Genomic DNA, 15,887 nt, shown 5'->3' on the forward strand with positions numbered 1-15,887 from the left:
TCTGAGATCTGAGTATCACAATGCATACACCTATGTCCCCGACGAAAGCAGACGTTTGGATAACAGATTGGACTGCTGACTAACTTGTCCTAATTTCCCACACAGCACAATAGAGTATCTACGGAGGCACAATGGGCGGATCAGATTGGAACGAGTAGGGCAAATAGCTGAATACATCCCCCTCGTCAAACCATAAATCAATATTTACTTTAGCAGCTTTGCGCTTAATCCGCGGGTAACTTTGCCTTCGCGACTATCTTCTACGTGTAATTATTTGATCGATGAACGATCAGTGCCTGCATCTTGCTCTTACTTCACTTGAGTAACCGAATGGGAAAGTTCCGTCTATAACTGTAGACACGAGAGCTCTATCGTTAGAATGCGTACAACACTGGTATACAGAAATATGGACAGCACTGTTGTAAGGAAGTCGCACACGAAAAAACGAAATATGCCGAAACGGAACTTCAAGACACGTCAGACTCACGTAAATAGAATTTTTTCTTCGGATCAGCAGACTTTGTAAATAGTAAAATAATAGAGAATACATCCGTACGCAAGACGGTGCCTCAAATGATGATAATAATTTTACCATAGCGAGACGCAAGATTGAACCCAATGCTCGTCAACTCATAATAATAATAGCACGTAATTGTAAGTTTTGGAAACGTGTGTCTAGAAGAATTACGTCTGAGGGAAACTCTGTGTTATCTCCCTGAGCGTAACGCACTAAAACATAGGTAACCATAAAGGAATTATTTCCGTCGGTCTATCAGGTGATGCATCTGCGCGCGATTGATGCCGAGAACAGAGAATTAAGGAAAACTAATAAGCGATACGCGATTTACTCTTGAGCCTCGCTGTCTAAGCGTATCGCTCTTCAAATAAAGCAGAACACGGCTAGGGGTAGGGTCTTGTGCTCGCAATAACGTAAACAGCACATTATGACTCGCTAGAGTATAGTGCTTACAAATTGTTATTTGAAGATGATGATCAGGCCACGTTTGTTTGATCTCAGTTACAAGCGCCCAATGTCTGGGGACGAACATGGTCTGAAATTTCTGATTCTTCATGGTCCATCATTCCTACGAGCAGCAAAAGCTACAACAACAACAACAACAACAACAACAACAACAACAACAACAACAACAACAACAACAACAACAACAACAACAACAAGCACACTGCACGGCCCCCTTCTTTTTCGCTGATCAGGAATGATTCAGGAGCGTAACTTCGTGATGTGTGCATGCATAGATCAGAAAGACTTGAGTAGTCAGGTAAAAGGATGGAAGTTTTTTAGCCAAACGATAAGGAACTTTTATAGAGAGAAGCAGTACAACTGTAGTCCTGTCCGATCTGTTTGCCTTCTTTTCGTATCCATGTAGCATAGGACCTTCGTATTATTATTAGTTATTTCGATCGGCGGAATTTATTGAGACGAGTGCGAAACAAGTTTCGTGGGCAAATGCTGGATTGCGGATTAGGAAAATCGCTGGTACATGGCCTCATAGCGATCGACTTCGTCAGGGGGGCTGTTTGTGGGAGCTTCCTATTAATGATAATATTAACGATAATAAATCATTTTTCAAATCAAATTCTCCGACGTATGGTAGGTGTTAGGCTGGTGGCATCGACTAGCATTTGAACTAAAATGAATTAAACTTACCTGACTGTAACTTGCTCAGTGCTTACAACTGAAATTTTTGCAATGACAAACAACGTCAAGTTACTTTTTCGCACGAAGCACCAGTGGGCAAAAAACGTACGTCTATGCAATAACAACAAAAGCGAATGTAATTACTTTGTGGTCAGACTGCCACGAATCTTTTCATATCCTATGGTAAACTGTGGGAATAAACGAGACTGCGAAAAGCGGATTTGGGAGTACCTGCTGAATAAAGTATTAGGTCTGCCTTTGTTCAGGTAAGCTATTACACGTTACTTGTTCCACAAACATGCGGATCAGACACTGATTAATGCTAAACTATTTACTCTTTATTCCTCTTCCTGTATAACTTAGTTTTTCTTATACGCTTAGATTGTTACGATTGCTCATAATACAAAGCCCAAGTAAAGCCTTACGCTCAATTTGGGCTGACCAAAGAGTTTCCGTGCAAATGCGACCGATTCAATAAAGAAGTTAGTATCTTAAGGTCGGTTCGTTCTCGTAACCCACCTGTCACGTAGAAAATAAATTCGTAACTTTTAATACTGGGTTCCAAAAGTAAGAATGATTCTTGTGGAATTACTGCATCACACTCATTCCAATAAAGACCCAGAGTTAAAAAAGCCTTTCATCAGGTCTTCGTATTCGGCCGATCTTGTCGTCAGCCGGTTTTAAAATACATCGAAGTAGAAAGGTCAACGAGGTCACTAGCGGGCTTTTGGAGATCGGATCCGCCTGTCACGTTTTCTTTGAATGGTTAGCATCATATACCTTTAAAAAAAGTCAGCCCGACCAGTGCTTAATACGGTCTAGGTAGAAGTCCAATCACCTGCGTGTGGCGGTAATTGTACCTCTGAGATAAACCATGTTTTTACCACTTCAAATTTGCGCAGAGGATCAAATGTAGAAAATTCATGAAACTCACAATGAATAGACTGGGGCAAAAATGGCCCCAGGACATCTTGCAGTACCCACAAGGTGTCGTTAGTCAAGTTGGTCTGCAAGACTGTGAAGTAATAGGTTTATTCGAGGTGGCTGGTTGGCTCGTCTGTAATGTTAGGAATAGTTCGTACTTTTCTATACCACGTTTCCTGGTGCAACCAATAAAACACTGCCTAAAACCTTAGCTATCATGATTCGATTGATTCAAGGCCTCAGTCAGCTAATGGCTATTGGCCACATGGCATAATTTAGCTTGTACAATAGAATATTACCCTTTCATATTCATACAACTATACCCTATTTGCAGGCCGAGATCTATGTAACCGTAAAGTCATCTATTTTTAATCGGTTATTAGGTGTAACTACATTTCCACAATATATATGTATTCAATAATAACTGGACATTCGGTCCTAAATTCTAAATTCGGTCCTAAGAACAACTGTTTATCGCTAAACTAATACATGATGTCTATCTCCGCCGGGTTCAAGTGGAGTCTGAACTGGCCAGCCAGGTAAATACAATATAAATGTATTAGGATAACGTCGGTGCGCGTCAAATCGGTTAATATTGGGTTGTCTCTCTTTTTTTTTTTAGCGTCGGGGTACCGTCCATCTACTGTTATAATAAAGATTACCGGTTTAATGAACGTTACTCAGTGTACTGCAGCTGACCACTGAACCATTTACGAATTCGGCAATAGAACGGTACATCATAATCTCAGTTCTTCGGCCAGGCATGACCTTTGAAAAAGCTTATAGACCTATCAGGTAAAGTTAGAATTCATGCCAACGCTGAGATCAGTTGCAGGTGTGCACAGTGAATAGTTGTCAATCTCTGCAATAGCTGCTCGCGATCGCTCAGTCTTTAAGCGCCCTAGATACGCTTAGAACACTCGGAGAATGAGCAGAGCCACTTGAACAGAAATAAAAGAATTAAAACTTTCTATCTTAAAACAGTCTATCGGGATTTATATCCTGAATTGTATGTGTGCCACATTATGTAAATTGGTACGCACCATTCAAATACAAGAGTTTGCCAAAGATCCAATAAGCGTGATAAAAATGGCGCAATTAAAAACATAAACAGCGAGTTGGTCGGGATTTCTCAACAAAAAATCGATAGTTTCACCAAGCCGATGACTGATTCCGATCTCCGTGTAGGAAAATACCGAAATGGTTGTGACGAAACACCCTGGTCCTACTAGATATGCTTATGCAACATAACATGTACCAATAAGCGAAGAGAGCGATTAAACGATCACAACTTGTCCTTCTGTCCTGCTTTTCTGGCTAATTTTCCAACCTATAATTCACTCTATAAAACACCTGCTTCATCTAAATTCCGACTATGAGGTTGTTGTTTACACATTGGAAAGACGAGCTACATATAAATATCAATCAAACATGTCTTTGATCTTCCGCAGCTTTAAGGCCTTCGATGCTTAAAATAATATATAGATGTTTTTGCGAATGAGAGACAAGCAGTTACGAGTGATCGACAAGTTGGTTGAGATTACTGAGACTAGACGTACGGCTGAATGAAACATTTAGGTAAAATGTAATACTATAAAATAATATGTAAACAATTTTTTCATTACGAAGACTTTGACATATATTTAAAAAAGAACCCCATAAATCTCCTATGACACAATGTATCTCGCAACTTAATTCTTTACAAATGCATGTTTGACGGCCGGGTGCTTCAGGTGATGATACTTCAGGTGCCTTGCCTCAGGCTGTTAACAACGCCTCGAGATCACCATGTTAGGCTGTCATTTCTCCTTCATACAAAGAGGCTAGGTACCATTAACATGGATGGGCTATGTACATGAAGATAAAGTGAAGTTTATCCCCCTGGAAACCTGTGCTTGTGATTATTTCTGCTAAGAGAACTCTAGCCATTCGACATTGTATAGCATAAGGTGACTCTGTTTGTGCACATAGGTCCAGCGAGACTAGAAGTATTATGAATGTTAAGCAGGTTATCGATCACAATTCAGGACACCTGTTGTCGAATGGAGCTCATCAGTCGTTCAGTTTAGGCTGTCAGCAAACATTACATGAACCGCACCGCTTTCAGAAACTTTGGAGAACGAGACCTAGCAGGTGGTTAAGGGTTAAGGCCTTCAGAACACACCATAGATTTGCAGTGAAGACGTTTACGGATGAAACAATAGTTTCAAAAGTCGATGTTTTCTTTGGAACCAAGTCGGTCCCATACTTTGAAATAGATACAGATGTGTATCTCTCTTTCTAAATGCGACGACTTGGTTTATAAAGCTGTTAGTCACCTTTGCTCAAAATAAGGCTTCTTATCAAATATCGTGCGCGTAGAAAAGATGTTGCGGATAAGGCTCTGTTTACTGTTAGCTGACAAAAGGAGGCATCGAATGATATGTTACCTAAGTGTATTTAAAGAATTTTGAATTTCACATATATATATATATATATCAATACCGAAATCCTGTTTTTAAAGCAATGACATTAGGTTATTCGGTACGGAGCTACTATTTAAAAAAGTTAGCGCAGTGTCTTCTAGCGGGAACTTCAGGGAACTCGCACCAGCTATAACCGTCGAGCACTTTCATCACCTTGCTCTTTGCAAGCTAACTGTTAAAAGTAATGGGTATTAAAATGTAGAAACTCAAGAAAGCAATGGCCCTGTCGGCGCCTTCTGAGGTTAATATATCATCCAACTTCAGAATAAAGAAAGACGCATAATAGAAGAAGGATGAAAGGTACCATGAGGTACCAAAAGACAATGAATTTGTAGGTATTCATTACATAAATACATTTAAGGCTGGACAAGCTTATTTGAAGTAGCTTGATTTCATGAACCTTCTAAATTCATCAGTAGATTTTTTTAATGAGTATTGCAGTATTTAATGAATAAGCAGTTTCGTTCAGATATGCTCACAATGGTAGGTATAGTTTGCATGCCTGTATTGCAACTTTTGACGCCGCAAAAGGTATCCTCTACTAGGCAACAACAAGAAGAGTGTTCGATTTGGCCCATATGATAAGAAGCAGAGTTCATCTATCCATAGCGGAACTGCGGGTCCCAAAAGTATAGTACCACCATGCCAGTTGTCATTAGGGATCAGGCATTCCTGTATTATAACAGAGACGATTTCTAGGCTAGAATGTATTTCAGTAAATTATTGTATCGGGTATTGCAAATAGTACCGGATGTTACACCTAACTCTGAGATATTATTTATTAAACCAGTACACAACTGTAGACGAGCAGCAGCAATAAACACAAAATTAATTCAATACAAACTAGTTTCATTGGGGGCAAATGGGCTTTGTATTGTATAGTTATATAGAATTTAAAAAGAAACATACACAGATGTGTCTCATAAATCCGTGTATACATAATGCGTTCCGACCATGAGCACAAAGGCAGTTCCAGTCTTTTCATATCAAAATAGAGTTGTAGGCAGCGCCCTGCAGGACTCTAATAGAATCAGAAATAGCACTTAAAACAAACAGTTACACGCTAAACGGAGAGGTATGTCCTACGCCGACAACTTCAACTATCTCTCATGCTTCAAACTCCAATCGCTATACAGTCCTGTTTTAACTAGTGATAATATATGCAGGCCCTTCGGGGTTTTAGCATTCTTCGTATATCTACGATAAAATTTCAATATAAATATAGAGCGGAAGGTATATCCCGCTCCTTTTTTGCAAAGAATTTCATTAAAATTTTCTCTTCAATTTCCTTCTGGGTTCCAATGGTCTATGTAGAATTGGGTTATCTAGCACAACTTGTATGTAAGCATTTCGATTTGAGAACAGAAATACGGCAGCTATAGCAGTCTGTTAATACACGGCTTTAGTGTTGGCTTATTGTTAAAAACTTATAACGGAATAAATCTTTAAACAGCAAAAACAGTGACTAGTAATTAAATTGGGTGGGTTTTCTATGCCAAATGTTCGAAACATTCTCCTAGCTAAAAGGAAAGTTATACAGACAATTTCTGACAAGACCACGGTGCACCGACCTGGCAATCGTTGCGTTCCGTTTTCAATTTCATAATAAAACTACAATTTTCGTAAAAAAACATTTAAAGCCAGCTACAGCTAACTTGAAGCAACAAAGTTTACTCCAAAGTGCAAATAATAGTCTTCGATACTCAACGCACCTTAGGACATAGAGACTTCCATGTTCGAATCCGGGCGTCGACAAATTTCGTTTCGTGCTGGGAAGCACGCGTTTGAAATAATACTCAAGAGTTTAAGCACAGAACATAGGGCATAAATATCGCTTATTTTATAAATACACTATATCTATAGACCAAGGGTTATGTAATAAAGAGCCAATATCTACTTCTCATCTAGAGGATGCGTCCCAAGGAAAGATCGAGAGATGTTATTCGAAGCGTTTCTCAGCTTAGAAAGCACTCTTCGAAATCCACATCAACAAATACTATAATTGATTTTATATTTGGGGAGAGGCTGAACGCAAACTTAGATCTCAGTTGCCAGCTCGGGTAGTTATCGCAACAATAAGCAGTTAATCATCAGGCCAAAGGCCACTGGTAACATACGTGAACTCCTGTTTGATTGTTCGAGCACATCAGTCCTGGAAGCAGTCTGCTTTGAAACACTCCTGAATTCTACTCAACAAAGACGTGTTCTGATGACGTAGATACTGGTCAACTCTGGCGGGTGAAATGTTGACTCTTCTTTGTAAAAAGGTTGCTCGAAGTACGAGGGGCTGATATGATCATGGAGATTTGTGAAGAAAACAAACTTCTCACACAGAGAGTTTCAGAAAACACTATTCAACACGACATGAACGGGCTTTTTACCTGTATTCTAGGTCAGGTCGAGATAATTTTTTGAATTGAAAAGGAAAATTCCTCAGAAGAGGTCTAGTGCAAGCGACAGTTGTGCGACCTTACGCTAGTTTTTTTACAGTGAACTCCACGTTGGATCGGCCTACTCCAACCGATTTCATTGACACTCGCTCCGACCATCGGTTCGCAAATGCCGAGTGAAATAGAATGGAATCAATATACCACAAATGTTCTACGACGTGGAATTATTAGGGTAAGCGGCTTCTTGTAGAGACCCTGTTTTGCTTAAACTCACTTGAAGCTGAAAGAAAGACACCTATCGCAGTATGAAGGGTCTGAGACAGGTGTAAGGTCACGGCGTCGGCATCAGGATCCTCCGAGACTTCCATATCGTTTTCTGTTGCTGCTAATTCGCGTTTGATTACGCTAAACCATAAACGTGTTGGTCAAGCAACGTGCCCTTGTCCATTACAGCACTTTGCTCACCGTTAATGATAACGGTCAGATGAGTTCGCATACTTATCACCTGCGCTAGGAAACATTAAACCGTAACAACATTATAATCCGACGAGTACATAATATCCTTGGCGCATATCGTTATGGACACGCTTGTCACGAGCTTGTCAAAACACGAACCCATAACTGTTTATTTAATTGAACGCTGCAAAATTAAACTTTGGTTTGGGTTTTTGAAGCATCTTCTTTTGCGCATCGTCGTGCTTAATATTCGTGTTGTCCTAAAGCCACCACGTGGCAGTGGCCGGTCAGAGAGGCGGAACAAGTGCAAAAACCGAAATGGTTCGCAGAGAGTTTACCGGCAAGTGGAAAGGAACAATCCTCGACTCTCGTCGTCGTCTGGGAAAGGACGCCACGCTTACATCAAGGGGACTTACATACGGAAATAAGAAAGGTGGAAGGGATACCCCCCGGCGACGTGCATAAAGGACACGGTAAGCCGAGGCGAGTTGTCACAGGCACGCCATAAGAATGATGTAATGTTCATTTAAAGAACTAAATAAATTGTTGTTTTACAATCACTAGTAGGCGTAAGGTAAGCTCTGACCGCTTTCATGATATCTGTGGTTAGCAGATACCATGAACAGGACTAAGGGCTTTCTCGTCCAGGCTCTAGTTATCGAAACGCATGGGTAAACTTCTCATACGCTGTTACAAGCCTTTTGTATACAAGGCCTGAACAAATGAGCTCATCATACTTAGTATATTGTTGCAAATTGCTAACGATGATGAAGTCATCTGTACAGAGATTCTCAGTCTACCTTTTAGACTTCGAAAACATATCAAATGGCAGAAACAGACAGTAGAATGGATTTAAAAATGTCCACAAGTACTCGTTATTCTTAGTAATCGTGAGAGCTGTCTACGCACAATAAGAACATTCTAAGTTCTACGATCGATTGACGCTACCACCAGTTAGCAGTTACTTTCGTTTTAATTTTATACGTTCAATGGAGATGTTTGCCTCCAACGGGACGTATATATTACACTAGCTAGCTTTTCACAAATTATTTGGTACTGATTTTGTTGTTGAAACAGCAATCCAAGTCTCGCGAATGACTCGCAAATTTCACAACACAAAACAGTATATCCGTGCCTTAAATGGCGCCATTTTTTTACAAGTGTGTATTTTTTCACTGACCGCCGATCTAAAATAAAATTCGTATAACCTCTAATGAGCTATATGGGCGTATACAATGGAAGTCTACCTGGAAGTTTCACTTGTTACCTAAATTTCTTCAACGATCGATTCACCTCAACTAACGTAACCGACCTGATCACTATGAAAAACCTTGTGCCTAGGACACTTTCTAGTATCAATGAATGCCCCGCAAGAAATTAGCTATATCACCCGTCTAACTGGTGGCACAAGGACAACTCGATCGTGAAGAACTATCTGGCTCAATCATTCCTTTAGCTTGAGGATTTGTAAACTTACGCCTTAACGTTATGAGAGAGCTTCAATTATACAGACTTAGAAGAACTACGTACTGTCCCTTGGAGCTTATACAAATCAATATAATAGTAATGATTAATCTAGATCTTATAGACTGGCAAAGAATTGGCCGTGTGTGGTTTCGCTGAAGAGCGATACCGTCCAATTCCGAAAATTTCCATTCCGACTATTCCTCGTCAATAGATTTCGTCCTTTCATTCGGATAGCCTTGTTAATACTAATTCGAACTCAGTTTCATATTAATATTTTTGCGCTCTTGTCGTACTTGAGACCAGCTTTTATAGTGGTGCTGAGCTGAAGTCGACTTCCATAGCTGCTCTTAGGGACACGCGTTTTCATGCTCGTTCGGCCTTTTCCCGGCCGCCAGAGGGTGCAGCTGTTTGCTGATTCGTCCTAGCAGCTCTCATTATTAAATATTAGTATTGTCTGATACAAGATGTTTTTCAAACAAGTTACAATCGAAATGATAAAGGCACATTTATTTTGTCTACAGTAACTTTTCACGGGGAGAGCGCAGTTGACAAAGAGGATCTTCGCGCTCCCCGCACTTCGACTCTTTGGCTGAAATGTTCTTTAGCTCCTTGTCCTACACAAATCAGCCTTCTGCGAACCCGGCACGTCAGTTAGGTCTTCAGCTTTTCCAGCTCCCATAAATTTGACTGGTTCTCCCTTGTCTAGCTTAGTGTTTTCTTTAAGAATGTTCTCTTTTCTCATTTTCCATTGGTTTATTTCTCATTATGAATTGTACGATCTGGATACCTATTCATTACCCTCCTGACTTTCTCGTTGACGAACCTGTTTCGAAGTGTCCAAGGTTAGGCAGTAGGCCGGCGTATGCGTAGAGTTGTGTTCTTCGCCAGAGTCACAGCCGGCGCGGCTCCGTTATTTGTTTAGGGATTAAGTGGCTGTCGAATATCGTGCCCCACTAGGATCGCTCACGATTCGCTCATGCAGATGGACGCCTGCTGGAATGACGGTCAGTCATAATATAACTGCTGCTAAGCTATGTGAAATCAAGCGTACGCGTAGCCTCATTTCGCATCATTTCCCGCCACGGTCTCTTAAAAAAGCTCTCGATTCTATAACGCTTCTTTCGTCGATAACTTTTTCTTGCGCTCCCGACAATAGAACGCTTTTTCCGTGCACCGAACGTTATAGGCTGCTGTGTATGATGTTTTATGATGGAAAATAATAATCGTAGATAGCACAAACAATCGACTAAACCTTCAAGGGCATGAACTCAAGATTATTGTTGGTAACGCATCAGTACACCTCTGTTTTTTGAGAAGACTGTCAAGGTTGACACAATAATTAAATAATTCGGGCAAGACCAGTTAGGTTAATATCTCTTACTTGTCAAAGCACCTTCTAGCTATATCGCGTTACAAACTCCATGTATATAAAACATTTTGGTCAAAACTTTACTTTTATTTGCCAATATTATTTGAGCGAGTTACTTCCACAATAACTTCAAGTTGTCCGCTTTTATAGCCCAATAAGCGAATTTAACTAACATATCTGCTGACCGGATCTCTTAGCCTAAACGTTTTAATGTACCCCTGACCTCCTAAAGGTCTCGTAGATGTCTTATTCGTTGCAGAAAAATTACCCTAAACAATTGATTGGATCAGAAGTCTGTACGCTGTAATTGGAACTTACGTAAGCTATTCATCAGTCGGTGTTGAGGGTTATATTGCGACCACGACTAAGCTATATGCACTTGCTTAGCGTAGTTTCTTGTATCAGCACAAACAGGTACTACATTGCCTTACAATGGGCCAGCTCACCTTGACACTAGAACTACTTGAGCCTAAAGATATGCGTCACGCTGTCCTGCGGAAGTCTCTTACCACGATATGACTCGGCAGGTTCACTTTTAAACATTATGGAAAACTCAGCTAATAAATAACCAAGAGTTCGTTTTTACACTCTATCGCTCTCTATAAAAATACGAACAAAATTAGACTCAACCTGTTATGTTGAATTTAGCGCTCGAATCCTGATGTTATTCGATTACCTGAACTGGAAACTACATGTCTGTTGATAAGTCAATTATGTTTCGTATTTACGTGTTTTACCGGTTGGGTACAACTGCCTGTATCATAGTGGTCGTTTTATGGTACATTATGTCGAATTACAGGTTTAGTTAAGGACTAGCACTATTCGTCAGACGTTCTAAACAAATTGACCTTAAGCTGTATTCTGTTTCCGCTAGAAAAAACAGAAGTAGCAAGAGAGACATTTCGCGAGAGTGTTCGATAACCGAAGCTTAGCTATGAAAATTCGTCACCAACTAGCTAGCAGAGCTTGTTTGAGTATGATCATGTGTTTCAATAGGTAAATGTAAATATTTAATAATAAGATAAATATTAGGGATGAGTACGCCGAAGAGAAAACGATAGCTTGGCTAGTTCTTTAAAGGCCTTGCCTTTAAAATAATGCCTAAAAGCGTTCTCAAACAGCCTTAGAGTGTCAACAATGTCACCTCCCAGATGATCACGTTTATTAATATATATTTTTTTTTTTTAACTATCCCTACGGAATTAAGCTCCGAATCCTAGCGTGAAATAATTAAAAAATCTGGCTTTTAACCAGAATCCTAAAAGTATCATCTTCTTTTTGTTGCTTCAAGTTCTGTGAGACCTGGCCAATAAAAGGTTAGGATAATGCAGTGTATTGCAAAACTCAATCAGGACTACAGTCTTTTCGTGTTACAGGCCAAGTCACTTCCTGTCAATTCGCTTTATAAGTCATCCGCACACTTGGCGCCTGCTACTCGTAATTACATTGTTTGCCGCTCTCCTAGCGCCGACAGCTGCTACAGCAAAACACCTTGAATGCCTCTGTTATTAGGAGCTTCACCTAAGGTTTTAACTCACACCTTTTTCTGCGATGGCAGACTTTTGCTGGACTATGATCGGGCGTCCACCTTCGCGATGTGAGTGGAGTTGACAGCAGTCGCTCTGGTCAAGGTGCATTTGACTTTACGTCAATCTCTAAACTGATTTCTACAGGGACTGCCTTAGACGCTCGAAGTACAGGCTCAATATGGCTTCGGCTGGGTGTACGAATGTTTAAAAAATGTGCCACTAGACGGCCCAACTTAGTTCCGTCGACGCATCCAAATTTGGCTTATATAATACCTGTGGATAATCAGTTTTGTTGTACCAATATGAATAACTTAATTAGCCTAATTGGCCGAGTTGGAAATAGCTCTCTGTCGATGCGCCACTGACACAACATAGTGTCTGCCCTCCTAACAAGTGACCCTCATTTTTCCCCAGCCAAAAGTGACTTTTGGTTTCCGTTTCTTAAGGTACTGCTACAAAAAGTGTGACTGCTTAGGACGTTTAAAACACTGTCACGAAAACAGCCATTCGTGATCCGCACGCCTTTCCAAAGTGGAATAAATAGTTTTAGTTTCTTTCATGGGAGGTGCCACGCCCCTCATAGCCTGGCCACTGACGATTTAATAAGGTCTTCGGCCGCAGTCGACATCTTCCGTGCACAAGTTCATCTTTCTATATTACTGGCATTTAGACCTTTATTGAGTTTTAGGTTATTTAAAAATAACTCCGTAAAAAACCGCTAATTTTGTACTGTGGATGCTTTTTTTTATGAAGACGATTTGGCTAAAAATGTTTCGCGCATATTCAAACGCTTACCTTGGTGAACGTCGACATGCATAGAAATTCTAATTTTAATATAGTACAGAGAAATACGTTGGGCTGTCAAAAATGGCAAGGGTTTTAGATCTTAAAGGTGACCGAGTGAATGAAATAGTGACGAATATATTAAGCAGGGTAAATACAGAGTCCTAATACATCGGTCGAGATAACTTAGCAGTTCGTTCAATGCAGGTTATAGGACGACCATTGCACACACTAGCCCACTGCTACGAAGATGTGTGTGCATGAAAATCTGTTTTTCTATCTACATCAGCTGTAGATATGTCCACTTACGTCCATCTATGCTTCTATAAGTCCATTTTTTCTGTCCGCTTTTTCAGTACTACAAGTGGCAGCGGCGTACCGAGTCGAAGATCACATAGAAACATGTGCCCAAACCGCTTCTTAAGGGCACGATGAAAACGTCTTTTCATAGGGCTTCCAGGCCGAGATTGTGTTGATATCAGCAAGATTTCAAACCAAATAGCCGATATTTAAGAAACGTTCCGAAAAAGAAGACCCAACTAATGCAGAATCTGTCTAATTCTCTTTGGGCTAATGTTTACCTAACAGTAGATTGCGCATAAAATCCGTGAACACACTGAAGCGCCATGACTGCCATTTGGAGCATCTCAGGTTGGAATAATAAAGCATATGCTTAATAATACGCTGCCGACCCTATCGACTACGATAATGATACGATACCATACGAAATAATTTTCAGTTCTACAAATTCTCATGCGTTGGTAAAAGGCCTTCGTCATTGACCAATATAAATGAGGTGCCCTTGGTCGAACAAACTACGGCCTAGCACGCACCAACATGGCAAAGGATCTTCTGAAGGACCATCTCACGTTTCATCCTGATAAGTAATCTACTGCCTCAGAGATGAAAGCAAAAATCGTTGCCATCGGTCGCAATGTTGAAACAAGATTGCAGCGTTATTCAACGTATTCTGATTCCGAATTAACATCTACAAACAACGATGCCGGGATCATCCCCCTGTAATAATATATATTCATGCTTTAGGGGGTATTCTTTTCTTTTTCAGGGAGAGCGAGTTGTTTACTTAAAAACCAAGTAAGTGGACTAATTAACGCCATGGACCTGATAAGTGATAGAGTATATGGCCCGTATTTCCGCCCGTATTATTTAAAAAAAGTTACACTGGACTAGTAAGGTTGCGTTTCAGAACGGCACTTCGTTCAATCATATCAGCTGAATATATTGCTAGACAGCTGTGCCGTACCGAAAATCAATCGGTAAATAATTTGTACTTCGCTTTTACTACCTAAGGTTTGCCACCTGCCGAGGTTCGCGCTAGCAGCATTGGTCTTCGCCTTGGCCTTCATTAGAAGTTTTTTCTCCCTTGCTTTTGTTACACTGCACGTATTCGATATATGAAGTTCTGTAATGTCTATCTTATCTAGAAACCAGTCAAATATTAGTCAGATCAAATTAAAATAAAATGTAAAATTCAACTTATAATACATCTCTAACTGGCAAATCATGAGAATATATCTACAGGTCTAGGCGATCTCGAAGGCTATTTTTGTTGAAAGTCTATCATAGACTTAAACATTTCCTAATAATCACAACATAGATATTTATGATATCAAACTAAGAGTTCAATAGATTAGGATAATTAGTTTGAAAAAAAAACATAAACGACTGTTCTTATGATCTCCAGTCCTGCATCATCAGTTCTGTCTTTATGCCTATTAACCCCATATCGTCAAATCAACTGTGTTCCACTAGTTATGTTAACAAATTTCGCTGCACCCATAAAGCCGAACCTGGCTGGTCCCCTTCTGCCGCAGGACTGTCCCTTGCCGGTAGCCCTTTGACGTTTATATTGGCAAAATGCGTCATTGTCGTTGCTGAGCTCAGGAAGGCCTTGACGCAAGCAAGAACGGGTCTCGACCAATTTAGTTAATCACTTTTTTTTCGCTCCTGCTCTCTCCTTATGGGTATATGATGGATCTGTGAATCGCAGAGAAAAGATATGGGACGATAATGTTTCCACTTTCGCCTCTGAGGCTAGTTGACTTCAATGTATTAGAATCTCTGCGTATACAGGAAAATAATGGAGTCTAAGTCGGGATAATAATAATAATCACTATGATTTCCATACATACGTTATGTATTTGGTGGATCAATTAGTCGAGTTTAAAGTTGAGATCAAGGATTGAGCAGGAACATGGTGATATATCGAGATCTGAAGACAGGTGCATGAAGCGAAAGGACGGGCATCTATCATCTTCGTGTAGAAGGTACCAATAAAAACCTCAGCGGATATTAGCATTTTAACGTTGACGCCTTCTTGGTGTATTATATACTCACGTATTTTACGTCCACTTGCGTTCATCGTTTCCGGAGGTATTAGGCTAAATGGTTGAACTTGATGTTCTGCTTCGTTCGTGTTTCTGTAGTTTGGGAGACACTAAAAATAATTGCCTCTCATGCAGGGTGTCTCCAAAACGTTGAGGATTGTTTTTCTTATTGTGTCCATCTTATTAACAAACATTTGCATTACTACAGATAAAGTAGTTAGCTTTTTGTAGAATGACTTCTTGCAACCAGAACTTCCAATCGATGTGAACCGCATAGGACGACATTAAAAAATTGTATGCATTTTTTTTGTCTCCTTGTACCATTTTTTGATTCTCAGAGCTCAATAAGATCTCTCCTATAAGTATCTAGGAAGGCGAAAGCTTACGCGCAGAGAATAAAATTACACTTATCTGTATATAATTAAAGATGCATATCAACGAAGCTCGAGCTAGGCACACTTCATCTCCATGATTCCCGGACCCGACTAAAATGAAT

General features: G+C 40.1%; 1 protein-coding gene across 1 annotated transcript in view; it reads right to left on the reverse strand.

Moving 5' to 3' along the window:
- The window catches only part of LOC111265324 (visual pigment-like receptor peropsin), a 36,701-nt gene extending 28,519 nt beyond the window's left edge, over positions 1 to 8,182 (reverse strand). Inside the window, exon 1 of the mRNA XM_022841916.2 lies at positions 7,714 to 8,182. Within this exon, the coding sequence (XP_022697651.1) occupies positions 7,714 to 7,807 (94 nt within the window). The 5' untranslated portion in view covers positions 7,808 to 8,182. The remainder of the gene's footprint in view (positions 1 to 7,713) is intronic.
- Between the last annotated feature and the right edge of the window lie 7,705 nt (positions 8,183 to 15,887).

This window comes from Varroa jacobsoni, unplaced genomic scaffold (genome assembly GCF_002532875.2).
Source record: "Varroa jacobsoni isolate VJ856 unplaced genomic scaffold, vjacob_1.0 scaffold_957, whole genome shotgun sequence".
Taxonomy (NCBI): domain Eukaryota; kingdom Metazoa; phylum Arthropoda; class Arachnida; order Mesostigmata; family Varroidae; genus Varroa; species Varroa jacobsoni.